The 18,455-nt window shown below is 37.1% G+C and overlaps 2 protein-coding genes across 2 annotated transcripts in view; one reads left to right on the forward strand and one right to left on the reverse strand.

The window, feature by feature from the left end:
- The first annotated feature begins 297 nt into the window (after positions 1-297).
- On the forward strand, positions 298-7,794 carry cd226 (CD226 molecule). Its single transcript, XM_088401516.1, has 6 exons — positions 298-458; positions 2,188-2,523; positions 2,607-2,981; positions 4,166-4,268; positions 4,826-4,880; positions 4,981-7,794. The coding sequence occupies exons 1-6, from the start codon at positions 395-397 to the stop codon at positions 5,026-5,028; spliced, it is 981 nt and encodes a 326-aa protein (XP_088257642.1). The 5' UTR covers positions 298-394; the 3' UTR covers positions 5,029-7,794.
- dok6 (docking protein 6) overlaps positions 5,217-18,455 on the reverse strand; it is a 67,824-nt gene continuing 54,585 nt past the window's right edge. Inside the window, exons 5-8 of the mRNA XM_088401517.1 lie at positions 15,971-16,160; positions 15,516-15,654; positions 13,317-13,422; positions 5,217-6,333 (exon numbers count right to left, since the gene is read on the reverse strand). Coding sequence (XP_088257643.1) covers positions 6,170-6,333; positions 13,317-13,422; positions 15,516-15,654; positions 15,971-16,160 — 599 coding nt within the window. The 3' untranslated portion in view covers positions 5,217-6,169. The remainder of the gene's footprint in view (positions 6,334-13,316; positions 13,423-15,515; positions 15,655-15,970; positions 16,161-18,455) is intronic.

Consider the following 18,455-nt stretch of genomic DNA (forward strand, 5'->3'; position numbering starts at 1 on the left):
TAGCCTCTGCCTTGTGGTTTGGACAACAACAACAAGATTATGTATACATATTTGTTCTAAAACTCAAACATCTTGGAAGCAAGATAGACTCACTGATCCATCTTGGTATGTATTAATTTTGCTCCTTTATCTTTTGATGCCTTTGCTGTTACTGTATTACAATGCCTTGTTTGGCATCTCGCATGCTTCATTGTGACATAAGCTCACCGCTCCTTTCTGCCCCGACTGATAAAGTACTTGTTTGTGTTTGTGTCCAAGTACAATGAGCTAGCGGCAAGCTAACATGAAGTATGTGCTGTGTGTCTGTGGTCCGAGAGCGAGCAGGAAGTTGCAGCTCGGGTGCCGTTCCACTCGTCTCATCAATGCAGCTTTCATTCTCCTCCGCTGGGCCAAGATGGAAGTCGTACAAAAGGAGCGCTGGTACTTCATGGCACTTGTCTTACTCCCTTTTCTTCAAGGTATGGAGCAAAATAGGCTGTTTTGGCTGGTTTTTAACATCAAACCACTAAAATGTTTTGGCTGAATGGATTTTTGAAATTTAGTTTAATTAGGGTGGTTTTCATTACATTTTCTGAACATTTTGATTTTAGGAAAAGTTATTTGTCAGAATAAAAACAGTTGACAAGTTAAGTAGCCACTTATCACTCCTATTTTTGATTGTGGCTGTGTTTGTGTTTGTATAATGTAATTGTGTTTAAAGTATGGATGGGCTTGATGTTTGAGTTGTTGATTACTGTGTGAGAAGCGCTATGTCTTAATAAATAATTTCGGTAAATTGGTGTGCAGTACTTGGCTGCAAACAGCAGCTGCACTGTTGTACTACAAAGTAAAAAAAAAAAAAAAAAAACCTGCTCCTTGTATGTTTTTTTTTTAATAAAGAGGAGATATGGCCCAGTCATTTTTGAGCTCAGGTCAAAGTCTAACAAAAGTTTTCCTTTGGCACCCACCCGGTAGCAAGGAATTGAGGGGAGGGGCTCCGCCTTTTAAAGGTAATATTTAGTTACAGCCAGAGTGCTCAGTGCGTTGCCCACGGTCAGCTGATCGACCATCTAGCTCTGGTGTCGGCAACCGGCTGCTTCGGATTTGCATCCAGCTCTTTCAACCTTATGCTACAGCTCTGCGTGGCTTGCGAAAATATATACTGCTTAGTTCAGACAGTGTAACAAGCGACGCATTTGAATTGCAGTCAATGCAGTCCACGCCGGAATTAAAACAGGAAACGGAAATATCGCGAGGCCTTTCGGATTAAAAGCGCAATTTCAAAACAATACATAAGTATACATTTCAAACTAATTCTTAACAACAAATAAATCTAATCTTTATGCCCCTGCATGTGAACAAAGATGGACTCAGACGTCGGTTCAGTCTGCTTGCTTCTTTTATTGAAAATAATGCTGCCACAAATTTAGGTAACGAGCTGCTGTCAGCAACTCCTCTGGCTCCTACCAACCAAACTGACTTCCTTTGCATCTGCCCTCCAGTTCGTCCCGTTATCGTAAGAATATATATATATATATATATATATATATATATATATATATATATATATATATATGCTAATATCCTTATTTCAGATGTCGAAAAGTGTTTGCGGCTCCCAATGTTGTCTTTTCCGTGGAAACGGTCCAAATTGCTCTTTGAGTGTTTCCTTTCCCAGGCCTAGCTATTGTTGGTTGCCTGTATGACATCTCACTAAAAAAAAAAAAAAAAAAAAGTCAGTGGAAAAAAAAGAACATAATTGGAAAAGAGGAATGTCAAGTCACTGTTTGATTTGGTTGTTTAGCTCCCTGAATTGAAAGTTTGAACTTCATTTCAGCACGACATTGTGTGAACGTAATTTCAGAACAACACCATGTTTTTCACATCGGAGCCTGCTCACTCTGGGAGCCAAAGATTATCAAGTTAGTCGAGCGTTGTTGTTTCCGGAGGAACGTCAAAATAAAAGCATGCCATGGTCGTTCGTTTCATACGTTACTTGTACCATAAGTGCAGTTTATTTTGAAGCATTGGCTGGTTTCCTCACAGTGTTTGGCTTTTCTGTCCTGTATAAAAAAAAGAGGTTTCTTATAGATAAATTTGAAGGTGAGATTAATTATTAATTACAGATCCTAATTAATTGAGTTCTCAATTTTTTTACAGCACTAGTTTTCTCTCCGACTAAAGTTTTTGTTTTGTGAAAACACAAAGGAGCATGTGCAGACACTGCCCCAGAGATCGAGACGGTCACGATCCATCTACAGGAGGGGATGATCCTCGACTGCTTGTGCCCCTGGGATGGAAATCTGACAATGGTGTCATGGACCAAAGACCCGGACACCAATTCTATCGCCGTGTTCCACCCCGAATACGGCGTAGCCACCACTTATCATTACCGGGAGAGGATCGAGTTCTTGAGGACCACGCCTATGGACGGAAGCATATCCATGAAGAACGTCACCCACCAGGACATCGGGGTCTATCACTGCTCTGTTCAGACGTTCCCCCAAGGCCCCTGGATCAGAAACATTCGGGTGGAGGATTTAGGTAACTGTTGAATATATTCTTGATTTGCCATCCAGCTGAATTTGAGTTTCCTTTCATAAGTTGCTTCCTTCGTGTGATTGCAGATGAGCCTCCGGAAGAAGATAAAGAAGACAACGCCGAGGTGATGGAGGCAGATGCGCACATGACTGCGGAAGCCAGCAGCAACTTAACCGTAGAGTGCAAGCACGAGCACAACGGCACGGTCGTGCATCAGGCTATAGTGGAGCACATGGCGTTGGGGCAACCGTGGGTCATTATCGGCATATGCAAACGAGTGGAGGGCGGCGTGCTGATAGAAGACTACAGCGAGCGGGGTCAGGTCAGCTGCGAGCAGAGCCTGGATGTCAATCTCCAACTGACTCCGGTCGTGCAGGAAGATGGCGGCTTGTACCGTTGCAGTTTCAACACGGACGCCGGACTGCAGACCAACACCGTCATGGTCACAGTGTCACCATCTGGTAAAAAAATCACCCCGCCGAGCTCCTCTTGTAATTGCCTGTATTTTTGTTGCCAGGCAAATTTCATGAAGCTTAAATCAATTTCTCACCGTGGCCAATTACAAAGCAAGCCACGTCTTACCATAGCCGGTTTAACCCTTGTGCAGTATTTTGATCATTTTGGGGTCCTTCCACATCATTCTCACAGTATTATAGCCAACTGAATGCACACTCCTGCTAGTGTGATAGTAACGTGATTGTATCATTTGGAATTTTGACATGTTGTCACCATCTGGGTGAAATTTCAGCTCCCTGGTATTGCCTTTCAATGCTTTCCCTTTGACGCGAAAGCCAAAGGGAAGATCAAAAGATTGTACAAAATACTGCAGAAGGGTTGAAGCCCAATTCGGGTCACAAAAATATTACGATTCAAGTTATTTTTGCACAATTGAACCAGTGCTGAAACATCTGAATGTTTTTGTTAATAGTTGCTAACAAAAACAATAGCACAGAAGCAAAATCATATTCTCTCAGATTAATTATAATGTGGCTTCTTACACAAAATTCAGTGTTAGATATTTGATGGAAAAAGTGTGTTCCAAATTCAAATTCAAACTCAAGATGGAACATACATTTCCATACCTATCTGCAAATGACTACTTACAAAATGATTACATGATTCTTTCATCAGTAGAGCCGCTTTCTACATGTAAATAGCCTAATCCTTTCCAAGCCCCCAAAAATGCTCCTAAAGACTTTAAATCAATATTATTAATTTATGAAAAACATAAAAAATGATATATAAGAATTAAATTAGTACATAATAATTGAAACATATCGTGTAAAGAATAATAATAATTAGAAAAAAACTGGTGCTGGTGTGTTGGTGATGAGTGCAGAGAGAGCGGCACCTTTTTAGGATGTTTAATTTGTACCTTTTTATTTTATTTACTAGTGATCCAGGAATCATTTACAAGTCCACAAGATAAAATTTATTTTTTGGATTATTTTTAGCATGTTGCTAGCTCGTCACTAGCGACAATATTTTTCCGCCGAGACGTTTGACGACCTGTTTAATTTTTTTGTTTTTGTGCCATTTTTTTCTGTCGTTCATTGTGCATTGTCACCAAGTGGTCCCCTCAAAGTGGCCCGTACCCATATTTGTTCACATTTGGGAAAACTGTTGACTGTCATGTCATTCTTAGGTGGCTTCAACCTGTCCGTGTTCATGCTGTATGTTTACTTGTTGACTGCAACTGCTGCACTGATTTTACTGACTGTCCTCCTCATCATCTTGCTAAGGCGCAGGTAAGAGGGTAAATGAATGAATGTGTTTTTTTTTTTTTAACATAAGAAGAAAACTAAGCACTACAAACTAGCAAAGCACTGCTGACAAATACCTGTATTTTCCAAACTCATAAGGGAGCGTTTTTTTGCAAAACTATTTTTAAAATATCCTCATTTTTGGGACTAATTTATGTTATCTTTTTTTAATAGTATTATAAATAAAACTTAAGGAATATTTGTTTAATAAACAATTGGCTGATATTCATTGTGAGTTACATGTAACCGGGGCGGTACAGTGAAACACTGGTTAGCATGTCTGCCTCACATGCGAGGCCATGGGTTCAATTCCAGCTCCGACTACTGTGTGGGGTTTGCAAGTTCTCCCCGTGCTCCCAAATTCCAAACACATGCGTGTTGGGCATATTGGACACTCCAAATTGCCCGCCTGCTTCTTGTTACTTGATCTCTTTAAAAATAATCTTGGAATGTCTTGTGTTAAACGAATGACACAAAATAGAAAAAAACCATGAATGGAAGCATTTCTAGACGTGCTGATCAGAGTATAACGAACACCATAGGAAGAAGAGCAGACGGGAAGAAAGCAGAGATAAGCTGCACCCGACTCAACCACATGTAAGCCATACTACTGTATTTTGTCACGTTTCAAATTTCTTTGCTAACTTGGGCGTTTCCCCCTTCCACACATTCAATCCGATTATGTGTATCCTCCTAGAGTTGGCGGCGGTGGTGGGCCAACGAGCTTTGTGGGCAAGTCTACTGAGACGTGGACCACACGGAACCACGGCACCATCTTTGTAGTTATTTTTTCCCATTTCATCATGATCAACAATATCATTATTAAACGTATGCGCCACATATTCAGTGAAACCTTTTGGCTTTTGAAGTGTTGTGTAGTCCAGATTGCATGATCTGACTGGATGAAACAAACAGAAAAAAATATGAGTCATATTACAGTTACATGAGAACATTCAAGTTTATTATCTGTGTCATCAAAAACATATTTACAGTGAGTGAAAATTGCAACATAATGAAAGTGCCATTGATGCAATCTGACCACAAACATGTCTAGAGATTTTCTTAAATAAAACACGCACACGCAAAATAAAGTGACATATGAAACTGTGGAACAATTAAGTGCTTGTAAATTTCTATCCAGTCCTACAGGCTTTGATTCGACACAAACTAAATAACATACTCAAATAAATGGCCATCAAAGGATTTTGAAAATATTGGTAAGATGATTTGTGGATTTTTACACATAAGTTATGTGCCAAGCAGGTATGTTACAGGCGAGACAGTACTAACTCTCATGTACACTAGAACAAGTCACAATAAGAAGGTTACAAGAGGTCTTAGTGGGTCTGAAGGCACTTCTTACATAAGGACAGAAAAAGGAAGGGGCGGGCACAAAATCAATAACCATTCATGTAAACTGGCTTGGACATGTTTATTATGCATTACTAATTTTACTAATATTCTTCAATTTCTCATATATATATCTATATAGATATATAGATATATGTAATACTACATTGTGTGTTTTCCAATCAATTTCAGCTGTGGCCTCAGAGTAAGCTCCAGTGCAAATTACAATCACAATATTCAACAAATGCCTAGCTAGTAGTGTCAAGATTAGGCATTAATGTATCTTTGTATGCTAATATGTAAGGTGTTCTACTGGACATTTCACCGTTACGTCACACTTTCCTCATATGCTGGCTCTAACAAAAAACAAAGACATTTATTTAACCCAAACTGGTTGGCTTTAGTTTAACACGCTACGTCTGCGGTCAACAGCATACAAAACCAAGGAAGTGACGTCATATAATACAGTTGTACATAATGTCTACAGTGACGCTCGGCTGCAAGTCTCCTCAGTCATGCAGTCAGTCAGTCCATTGTCATTGAGGCGGTCTCAGGCTGCAAGGAGCCGCTCGGCCACTAGAGGGAGACGGTGCCTCTTTCTGGCGCCGCTTTCCTTCTTCCGCTTCCAGTTCGGGCTCGTGGGAAAGAAAATTTGGAAAGGTCTGAGCACGAGGGATGAACGTCATCGACACGCTGCTTGCTGCAAGAGAAAGACGACACCGCTTGTTTCTGGGCTGACCCTGTTTTTGCAATTCTGTGCTTAAATGTTCAAACGTAATACTGGTTTCATAGCAGATTCATTTGTCAAACATTTTTCAAGCATTCATTTTTTTTCATGTATTAGTCTCACCCAGATTTAACAAGAGGTGCGGGTGGATGCAGAGTTTCATTCTTAAAAAGTCAATACTTTAGATATCCATACACAAAGTAAAAACATTTTCAGGCCCTTGTTTGGGGGTTGATAATCATAGCAGGACACAGACACAATCCAGGATTCAAATAAAGCTCTGAATATTCTTATTTTTGGCACACATGCATGAGTGTAAAATTTCAAACTCAGACATTTTTTTTTAACCCTAAACTTTCTCAATGCCAAGCGTTATCGGACAAGGCAACCTCTAGGCCGACAGAATATTGTGTGCCATGCCTATGTAAACGTGCCATCATCTGAAAGATTGATTTCCGTTCCTTACTTAGAATTACAGGTATATAATATATGTGTTGTATTCATGAAAACACTGCCATCCAATGGTCACAGTTATTACTGCGGTGTTCAATTGGCTTAATATTAGATAAGCACTAGTCCAGGATGTCAGCTATTCCATTAAAATAAAAAAAGTTGATGAGAATTTTATTTATTTTTGTTACTATTTTAAAAGACGAGAATTCCCGTCCATGGCACTGAAAGAGTTAAAGGTCTGAAAGCTTAAAAATCCAGTCCCCCACGGTCTGTGTGCTGCATATTTTCCAAATTTCTCTTCAACACACAACTGATGAGCTCATCTGGGAACTCTGAAGGAAATTATTCTGATCATTTGAATCAGGATGATGCTTTCGGGGCTTATGCTGCATTCTGACCGAATGAGCAAAATTTTGCCACGCTCATTTTTTGTTGCCGAGTGTTACTGCGGGCATTTGGCTTGTGAGCTTAGTTAATACAAGAGAGAAGCATCAGTTAGTTGTCTCCGTGTTAGTAATATTCCTACGTGTGAACAAGGATGGGCTCGGGCGTTGGTTCAGTCTGCTCGCTTCTTTTATTGAAAACAACGCCGTAACAACCTCAGCGAACATGAGCTGCTGTTAGCTCCAACAAGCACTGTCTGCTAACAGCCAACTGATTTCCGGCCTCTTGCTTGTTTGTATTTATATATTTATGATTGTATATATTAGTTATGCGCCGACATATGTTCACTGAAATAATCAATCAATGAAATAAAGAGACAGAAGAAGATGCTATCAAAGTCAAGATATTGAGTTTGAACAGCTATTTAACTGCAGTTTTCTTTCGGTGTTATGTTGAAAATATCCATCTATTTTCAATAAATATGTTGATGCTAAACATACAGGCATGTTCAGTTTGTGAAAGATAGGATGTGGCAGTAGGCAGGCAATTAAAAAAAAAAAAAATCTATATACCATCTTTCTGTATCAACATCTGATGTTATGACCTGCGGCTTTTAGTCCAGTGTGGCATTTTTTTTTTTCTCTCTCTCAAATTTTGCTGCTGCGGCTTATATACCGATGCGGTTTATAGTCTGGAAAATATGGTATATTGCATAAAAAAGTACAAGGTAAAACACTTATTTCATCATGTTTTTGTATTTTACATTTATTAGTTTATTATGCTTTGTTGTTTATTAATTTCACCTTTATTTGTTCATTGTTTTTATTTTTTGATGAGATTCTGTCTTTTTGTTTGTATTTTCATTTTTTTGCATGTGTTTGTTATATGGGACTTTTATTATGCTTTTCTTGTTTGTATTATCATGTTTTTCCATTTCTTATATGATTATTTTAATATGCTTTTTTTGTTTGTTTTTGTGTTTAAATCCATCCATTTTCTGTATCTGCTTATCCTTGTTTTATGTTTTGTGTTTATATTTGTTCATGAGATCATTTATTTATTGTGAGCAAGAATTAAACTAGGGACTCCGAACTCCTAACCACTCTTCCACCGAGCCGCAGCCACGAAACAATAACAAATAAAGCTAATGCAACCTTGCGGTACGTAAACTTATGTATGCAACTGTGATTTCACTGCTTGGTGCCCGTCATAACAATATATTGAATCGAGCGAGTTAATAATCTACGGAACAAACAGGAAGTAGTGATCTATAATATCTATTTCTCTATTAAAGGCTGTTGTTGCTGTCCATTGCAAAGCACGTACAGTGCAACATATATTGACATTTATCTACAGGGTGTCGCTTGTACACTTCCTTTTTCATTTTCCTTTCAGACAGCATTTGAACAAACGTGAGGCCTTCAGTATTTGACAGTGTTCCAAATAGGAATGTTATCACTCTCTAAAGCGTTGGCTAAATCGAGATTTGTTGATAATAAATTGTTGGGTGGCATTTGGCAGACTTGTACTAGATTTGCATAAACGCCTGCTCCTGTAATTAGATTATTTTGTTTGAAATACACTATATTGTATTAGGTGATAGTCCTCATTGTTTAAGCTGAAAATTTATATCTTTAAAATATGAAGCGGTTGAAGAGGGTCTTTTCACCAAATATTTAATCACATTTCAAAAAATAATTAAATACTCATTATCAAGGAATTTAAAACAAATATAAAGACATTTTTTTATTGAAAACAGTGTAAATATTGTTGATAACTGTATGCCAGGTCTCAAAAGAAAGCCAGTGGCTTTATGGCTCAAATACATAATGCAATTTGAAATACTGAATATACATATATATATATATACATATATATACATATATATATATATATATATATATATATATATATATATATATATATATATATATATATATATATATATATATATATACATATATATATATATATATACATATATATATATATATATATATATATATATATATATATATATATATATATATATATATATATATATATATACATATATATATATACATATATATATATATATATATACATATATATATATATATATACATATATATATATATATATATATATATATATATATGTGTATATATACATATATATATACATATATATATATATATACACATATATACATATATATACATATATGTATATATATGTATGTATATATATATATACATATATATATATATATATATATATATATATATATATATATATATATATATATATATATATGTGTATATATATATATATATATATGTGTGTGTGTGTGTGTGTGTGTTTACATTTTTAAGTGTTTGCAAGATATATTAGAAAAAAAAACTAAGCACTTTGGTAGTCTATCTTTCCTTTTATAATTGTTGATTTCTAATTGTTAATTCTCATTTATAAGGGCACTTTCATGATAAATTGAATACATATATGTCCAAAATATAATTTCAATGTAGAAGATGCAAAAATATTGAAGATAAATCCAAATATCATCACAAGTGGATCATTATTTTTTAGTTATGATTATGTATTTTCTGGCATCTTTAAGCTTTTTTTTTTTTTAATATCAAAAAAAGGGAAGAAAAGAAAGCCTCGGATATTGTGCTATTGCTCTGATCCATGTCGCCTGTGGCAGATAAGTCTTATCATGCTTGGCCCTTTGAGACCTACTTCTTTGCTGTGAAATCTCCTGCTATCAGTCCCGTGTGATCAAACTAAGTGCTCCATTACAATGCTGAGCACAAGCAAAGAGAATGCAAAAAAAAAAAAAAAAAAACGTTCCGTAATATGAAAAAAAAAAAAAAAATTCTTGCTCGCTTGCTTTAAAGGGATGTTTTGTCTTGTTTTTTTCTCTCAGATCTATACCAGTAAGGTTACTTAATTTGAATAGTCACTGATACTAGTTACTAATATGACTAGTATTTTTCATAGACAAAACATTTACATGAAACAAATGGCCATTTTCAATATTTCAAATTCAACATTTAAAAAGCCACCTACACTACATGTCAAATCAAATGCTCTGTCACTCAACCACCAGGGGGCAATGTTTCCCTACATGTTTGCATGACAAACGTTCTGCTTTTATAGCCCTAAAACATTATTTACCAGTGTAAAAAGGCGTTGAGTTTCTCACCCGATTCCTACTATATACAGTGCTGGCTGTCAATTGAGACCCATTTTGAAAACTGATCATTTCCATTTTGAAATGACCGAAAATTACATTTTGACTGCTAATTGATTAAAAGGAAATAATGTGCTTGCTTCCAAGTAGGCCTATTTTTTTTCCATTGGTTTGCACTCAGCAAGTTAGTTAGCTGTGTGTTTTTGCCATAACTATTATTTATTTATTGATTTTAGTTTTGTTATTACTTGTTAAGTATCAAGCCTCGAAGGCTTTTTTTATATACTCCTTGTTTAAAAAAGGGCAATAAATAGACGTTTGACCAATCATGATGACTAACCGTGATTGACCAAAATATTCGTGATTATCATTTTCACACACACACACGGAAATGCGTCTAAAAGTACTGTAATTTCGTCTTTTTAATAACACACACCATGATCCAACGTTAGTGTAAACGCTAAAGTCAGGGGTGAACCTTTTTGTAAAATTCATCCAAATTGGGGTAAAATAAAGAAAAAAAAAGGGGGGGGGTCGACTTACAAGCGAGGTCGACTTGTACTCGGAGAAAAACGGTATATGTGATGGAGTCATCAAGTCAAATATTGCCTCGAGCAGGTTCACTCAGGCTGAGAAATAAACAAGTATGTGTGCTGCCTTAATCATTCCTCTGGACCTGTTTAAAAGCAATCAGAGGATGACTTAGCATTGGCTGTGTTGATTGGATATTCATCTTGTGTGCATTGGTGCACTACCTCACAGATGTTCTTGGCCAAAAAGACAGGGGGCCATTGCCAACAATGAGCAACGATGAACACTTGTTACTAAACCACCAATGTACTCTCACACAAAACTCTATTACAAAACCCTGAGTGATTCGCAACCACAGTAGCACATTAGTGTGTCATGAGTGATCATCAGGTGTGCTGCGGAAATCCAATTACACCTAAGTGGGCGAAAAAATCCCTTTGATTTACTCCAAATATATATATATATATATATATATATATATATATATATATATATATATATATATATATATATATATATATATATATATATATATATATATATTCTGATGTGTTGTGAGGCAGAACAATTACAGCATCCTCTCTAAAACAGCAGAAGGTAGAGTATTAACCCAATGTGCATTTATGTAATTTGCAGGGAAATGTTTTTCCACAAGCTTAAAAAAAGCAATTCTAAAGGTTATTTTGCTAACATTTACTGCTAGCTTATGCTAATTGTACTAGGCTATGATGTTGCTGTGGTTTAAAACAGAAGTCCAAAGATTTTCTTTGCGAGAATATTCAACAAATCTAAATATGGGATTTTTGATCAATATTGCATTAGAGGAATAAAAATCAAGTAGAAACATCCACTTGTTTTTATCCTTAAGAGGAGGCAGCCATTTTGTGTTGGAGACTGAAAATGACATAATCGTGTGTCAGGGCTCAAGTTGGAAATATTGCAAGGCCACACCCAGAAAATAGGTATCAGATTTGTGACTTGTTTGACTTAGTCTTTGTTTTTTGGCGCCGCCTCTGGCCAGTGATGATAGTGCACTTTGTGATGGGGAAGGTGTTGCTGTTGGTGCGCACGCATTGTTCCTTCACTTTGGGAGATCTGGCCTGGTCTGTGATTTGTGTTTTCTTCGTGGGAATGTTGTAATTGATGCCCAAAATGAGTCGTTTGTTGGTCCAACATGTGACAGTGGACAACATGCTAGCTAATGTTAGTTTTTATCTTCAGATTGTTATTTAGTGTTGCCTTGTATGTGTTTAGCTCATTAGCATTTTTGTTTGGGCTCGGTATTTCCCTTTCGTAAATCTTAGCAAACGCAAATGTTTTGCATTGATAATCATACTTGTTTGCGTCTAATTAACGTTTTGTATTGAAATGTATATCGTTTGTAATTCAGTTATATAGTTGATTTAATCTAGGCAATTTGTGTACATTTTAGTAAGATATATAATTGTTTGCATATGGGACTTAACAGAGTTATGTTTGGTGTATTTTCTGTTCTTTACAGTTTTACAATATAAATGAGTAATATCTGTACTACTGACACAATTATAGAAGAGTTACACTCGTTTGCTGTTCGCCATCTGTCTACTTGGATAGGAGCCATCCTAACATCTAGCAAGGATAGAACACTGGACAAAATGGCCACCTCCACTGATGTGTAAAAACAGGTGATTTTTTGTTTTTTTAAATTTAACTAAGACAATATCATTCAGAATATCATGTTTACACAAGATTCGATGCATATAATTGAGCGTATAATTTGCATTTAAGTATGAATATAATTTTGACTACCTCTTTAACTCTTAGTGCAAAGCGTTATCGGAAAAGGAAAGCTCTGGGAAGTGTATTTAGCATTTTCACTCATCTTTCAAGGCCGACAGAATATTGTGTGTGATCTCTATGTAACTATGAGTGCTGCCTTATGAAAGATCGACTTCCATTCCTTACTTTGAATTGTATGTAGGTCATATGTGTTGCAAGTGTGGAAACACTGCCATCTAACAGTCACAGTATTCACTTCAGTGCTCAATTGGCTTATATTGGGTAAGCATTAGTAAAGGGTGTAAGTTACCCTCCATAAAAAAAAACATATTTGATAAGTTTTTTATAATTTGTTATTATTATTACTATTTTAAAAGAGGTGAATTCTCATCCATGATACTGAAAGAATTTGTCTACAGAGCCTCAATGTTAAATATAATGTAACCAGCATTTATTCTGCTGTTCATGTCTTTCTTTGTTATTTGCTTTGTGTCCTTTCTCTATCAAAATAGTAATGATGTTTTTTTGTTTTTTTTTTAATGCCCACAAGTGCCACCATGCCACCATCTCATCCACCAAGCGTAAAAATGGACCATGACAACAAGAAAAAGAAATAACAAGCGCATCACAGTGACAAAGTTGATGTGCTCACCTTGGTAACTGAAGAGATCTCCCACGCTGTTCTGCCGCGTGATATGCTGCCAGTAGGCGCTGCGGGGCAGGGAGATGGACTTACTGAGCGTCTCTGAAGAGCGGATCTGAAAAGAGACGGCCAAGACGTCATGTGCCTCCGCAGATGAGGTACATGCGGAATATTAAGAAGTCATGGAGGATGATGCTATGACATAATGGAGGCTGTGCGAGTTCAGTTGATTTGTGGAAAGCTGTATTTGGAAATATTCCCAAATGATGAGGTCCAAGTGCACGACCATATGGTCAAGGCTCATCAAACATGAGGCAGGCCCACATAAATAAGGAATACTGGCGATGGGGAGGAGGCAGCGTGTCAGAGGGCCTAGGTAACCAAGCAGCAATGAATACTTCCAGTGGCCATTAGGCACACGTAAGTATGGCTGGGGGGAAAATGTCGACCAAGTTGGGTAAGTCGACTGTATAACTATCCACCCCAAAACTCTTTTCTGCATGTACCTACGTCCACATTGTTTTGTGTGTGTGTACAAGTGTGTGTGCATAGCTCTTCTTGACATAAGGCTCCATTGCTTGCACCACCTAGTGGCCAATTCTATTTATGTGCTTAAAACCATCCAGATTTAGTTGTTAGCGAGCTTTCAATAAAAACAATATTTAGCACACGGACCTCTACAAAACAAAGGAGGGTATTTCCCTAAAAGCACTGGTGCTGTCTTATCTAAGAATATAACCTTTCAAAACAAACAATCTATGGTGGCTCAGTTTTAAGTCAATTTTAACTAGTTGGCTGCAGTCAAACATGACATGTGCCTAGTTGAAGAAGAAGATGACAAACAAGAAGTTAATACCTTAACAAATACCTTTAAATATGTGTGAACTAAATAGCGATTAGTGTTTGTTGACTTTAAATATTAATCGCTAGCACACTAATGCCAATAGCAATTGCTTAAGTGACTAGCACAGTCCAATTGGGTGTCTAAAAATTCATACTATAAGTGTAGAATAAAGTGAGGAATGAGTCGTATTATCCACTCACTTGATCTACCTTTCAACCTTATTAGATTATATAAAAGATCAGCTAACGTTAATTCTTGGTAGATTCATATTAAAAAAAAAATGGAGGAGCACTCATTATTCAATAGAACAATCGATAGGATGATCGATTTAAAAAAAATTTTGAGCGTGCCAGCCCGACACCTAAGCAATATATTAACAGTTTTAGTGACTGTGAAAACTGTAAAGTCATATAGAACTGATATTCTCATTCCTCTGAAACAGTAACACAATGCCGACTCAGCCTGTTGTGAAAGACTTGGATTTATTGAGGGTCACATTAAATGTTTGGACATTTTATTAAAAAAAAAAAAAAAAAGGGACTGCGGTTGGCATGGCAACCAGTTCAGGGTGGATGTGCAGTGAATTTTAAAAACAACGCATTTATACAATTTAAATAGAATGATGGAAGAGAATGACATAAAAAAATAAAACTAGCAATATTAACTAGAATGTATATCAACATAAAAACAATTCTCAAATATTTTAATTGAATAAAACTAAACAAATTAGCATCCCTCTGCCAATTTTTCAACAAAAATAAACGTTTGTGCATGCAAGATTACTTAGAATGTGGATAAAATGAGGACTACATTTAATTGTTATTTTCATAATCGATTAACCCGTTGATTATTTTGATTAATCAAGGATTTTGAATAAGTACATATTTTATCATAGACATCGCAGAAAATACTTTATTTTCATGATTTGATTGCTGATAGTCTGTAACGTCAGAAAATCCGCAAAAAATGTTGATCACTGTTCTCCAAAATCCAAGCAGATGTTTCCATATGTCTTACTTTGATTCAACACAATAATACTCATTCTGCTTTGGGCTAAAGCAATATGACAATATTTCATGGAAAGACGGTAAATGTTCGCGTATTTGGATGTTTTTTTGGTCTTTAAATGATTAATTGATTATTAAAAATACTTATCGGTTACTTTGGCATTTAATTACCTCTAATTTATTTAATTTTCGCTAGCCATAAAAATGTACTGTATAAAATGTCAGCTATAACATCACTAAGATGATCTTGATCACGATTGCCCGTATATTTTAATGTCTCGTCTGGCAAGTGCAAATATTCAAACCTGAATTGTGAATCACGTTTGCGTGAAGTGAACGAGCGTAGCATGAATGTACCTGTGAGCTTTTCTCCATCTCTTCCATCATCCTCTCATGCTGCTGGGCGATGGCCAGAGTGGCCGAGTGGACGCGCTGGTAGATCATTTCCCCCTCTCGTGTCTGGAACGTGAACAAGCCCTCGCCTGTGTCGCACATCCTGCGCCCGGAACAAACACACGCGTGGACACAAATGGGACGTAAACACACTTTGACGGCGCTCGCTGTTTGCTGCGCACGCTTGACTGCACGCTTCCAGAGAGACACGCTGATGTAAGAGCACGCACACGCATGCATGAGTACATTGAGTCAAACCGTCGCCCCGAGGCCACTGCAGTACACCGTGATATCCTGGGAGCTTTAAACCTCCACTTTAGTTTGGAAGTTTTTCTGACATTTCCAAAGTGCCTTTCATCTACAGGAAAATCATACACACTTGCGCAGTTATCTTTTTTTTTTTTTTTAAACGCACGTACCTTCCAGACTCAAATGTAAACCAGGTGGAGTCTCGACCGTATCTGCGGAGTGAGCTGAGAGGCCACATGACCAGCTTGAGGCGGGCGTTGTGGATGTCCCACAGGTAGATGTTCTCATGGGTGATCTGCATGGTGCACTCCCCATAGATGTCAAGATTGGGTGTAGGCATTAAGTACACGTTGAAACGCTCTAAAAAGAAAGATCGAAATGAGTTGAAATGCTGACTTGCTCATTTTCAAAAGCGTTACTGTTTAACCCTGAAAATTGCTGTCAGAGCAAATTCCTTGATCGCCAATAAAAACAAATACATTTCGGAGCACACGCGCCACACACTACTTAGTACAGTCGGCCCCCGGCTTACGAGCACCCTGATTTACGAACAATTCGCCTTACGAGCGTGGATCAGGGAGATTTTTGTCCTCCGCTTACGAACAAACCTCTCGCCTTACGAGCAATTCGACATGCCGGCCATTGAGTATGTAGAAATGTTCTCGTTTAATTGCGTCAATAAAATCAACAGTAGCGACATCATCAATCATCAGTAGATACTTGTGGCAGTAACGTGAACGCTATTGGTCTTACAACGTCACACTGACTGTCTCACTCACGGTGTCTAAATATATTACCATTTAAGTGTAGTGTTTGTACAGCTAAAGGGAAAAACAGCTGACATGAAATTAAATGTGCCGATTGCAGGACAAAGAATTGTCATTGGTTTAAATGTGTGTTTTTTTTTAAATTAATTGTCAATACATTCCAACCGTTTAAAAAAAAAAAGTGCGAATAATTATCAGTCAGTCACGGAGATGCGAATATGCTATTGGTCGATTAAGGTCACCCGGTCTCACTCACGGAGATGCTATTGGCCGGCGTCACACGTCAATCACAGAAATGCCGATATGCTATTGGCCGAACACCTTTATCTAGCTTGATGGGACAGGATGGAAGGAAGGAGAGAAAATTAGTGAAAAACGGAATGTTGTGAAGACTTTGCAAACTTTATCTGTTAGACATAGCTTCTAAAATTACTAGCAGCGGTAAAGAAAGAAATAAGAGGATGATGTTTTAGTATCTGCGTGATTTGCACCCTGACTGAAAGAGTTACTGTAACACTGTAAGACCAATAGCATATCTATGGCCGCATTAATTTGGAGCGTTGGACTCTGCCCCCCTCTGCTTACACCCAGCTCAAGTCTCGTCGTTTCAAAGGTAAAAGCTATTTATCCATTGTATTTATTATATAATGCGAGTGTAAAGCAGATTATGTCATTCAATTTTAATATACGTATACAGTGTGTCATTTTTACCTAAGGCTTCGGCGCGCGTTGCACGCATTCACGAATTAACATGGGTTTGGATTGCACGCTATACGAGCAATTCGAGATACGAGCGTAGCCGCTGAACGGATTAAGTTCGTAACCCGGGGGCCCACTGTATTGTAATTCATTGCTACTGTATTCACTCCACATAAACAACGCTCACATGGCTAATTATTATGGCAATATATTCATGCGTAGCCACTTCGGCTGATATTACGTACTTCCGCTGACGAGAATCACTAAAGTCGGTTGGTTTAGCCGACAACGTTAAAAACATTGTTTTGAATTGACTTCAAGTATAACCGAGATGGATATCAAAAAGTTATTCGCCCGCAGCAGGGATAAAGCAGAGAGGAATGAGAGAGGTAAATGAAGTCCCAGCTAAGCTAGGCAACATAAGTTCACATTAGCTAAGTTAGCTAACGTTATTACTTGTGTCAAGGCAACCATATTAATTTGCATCAGCATGAAACATAATGCTGCTTATGGTCTGTTGACTCTGCGTCGATGATAATTTACAGTAAACGTGTGTTAGTTGACAGAAATAACATAGGGATGGTGCAATGGTTCTCAAATGGTCTACCTTCAGGAGGAAAAACAATTTTCCCTATCATCAACTTGTGGGCCAAATTTTTAAACCATTCAAATTTACTGCACAGTGGATATTACACAATTAACAATGAGACAGAAAATAAAGAAGCGAAAGCGAAACACTTAGAAACTCGAGAACAAAACAGACATGTTTAAACTAAACAAATGCGCAAAAGTGTTTTTTTTTTTCCCCCCCAATCCAAAATGGATTGTTACATCAGTGGTTGCGATAGGAAGAAGATGATGATGGATGCTACGTGTACCGTATTTTCCGCACTGTAAGGCGCACCTAAAAGCCTTAATTTTTTAAAAAAGCTGATGGTGCGCCTTGTATATGTATCAATACTGAGATTGGAATTTGTAGATGGGGAATGAACTGATAAAGTAAGCTTTACCTCTTTCTTTAGTGTGTTTACAGTTTAACAAGGTTGGTCATATTGACATTAGAGTTATTATTTGAGTTATTATTGTTATTACTTGGAGTATAACAATGTTGTGATTGAAAAAGTTTTAAAATATGTCATTAATTGAGGGTGCGCCCTATAAGCCGGTGCACCTTATATCTGGAAAAAGT

The sequence above is a fragment of the Hippichthys cyanospilos genome, chromosome 19 (assembly GCF_059441005.1).
Source record: "Hippichthys cyanospilos isolate Australia breed blue-spotted pipefish chromosome 19, RoL_Hcya_1.0, whole genome shotgun sequence".
Lineage (NCBI taxonomy): Eukaryota > Metazoa > Chordata > Actinopteri > Syngnathiformes > Syngnathidae > Hippichthys > Hippichthys cyanospilos.

Excerpts from the sequence above, each read along its gene's own strand:
- cd226 (XM_088401516.1), top strand. The coding sequence starts at position 395 with ATGGAAGTCGTACAAAAGGAGCGCTGGTACTTCATGGCACTTGTCTTA. Across the intron at positions 459-2,187 it reads CTTACTCCCTTTTCTTCAAG|GAGCATGTGCAGACACTGCC; the intron begins GTATGGAGCAAA and ends GAAAACACAAAG. Across the intron at positions 4,881-4,980 it reads TGCACCCGACTCAACCACAT|AGTTGGCGGCGGTGGTGGGC; the intron begins GTAAGCCATACT and ends GTATCCTCCTAG.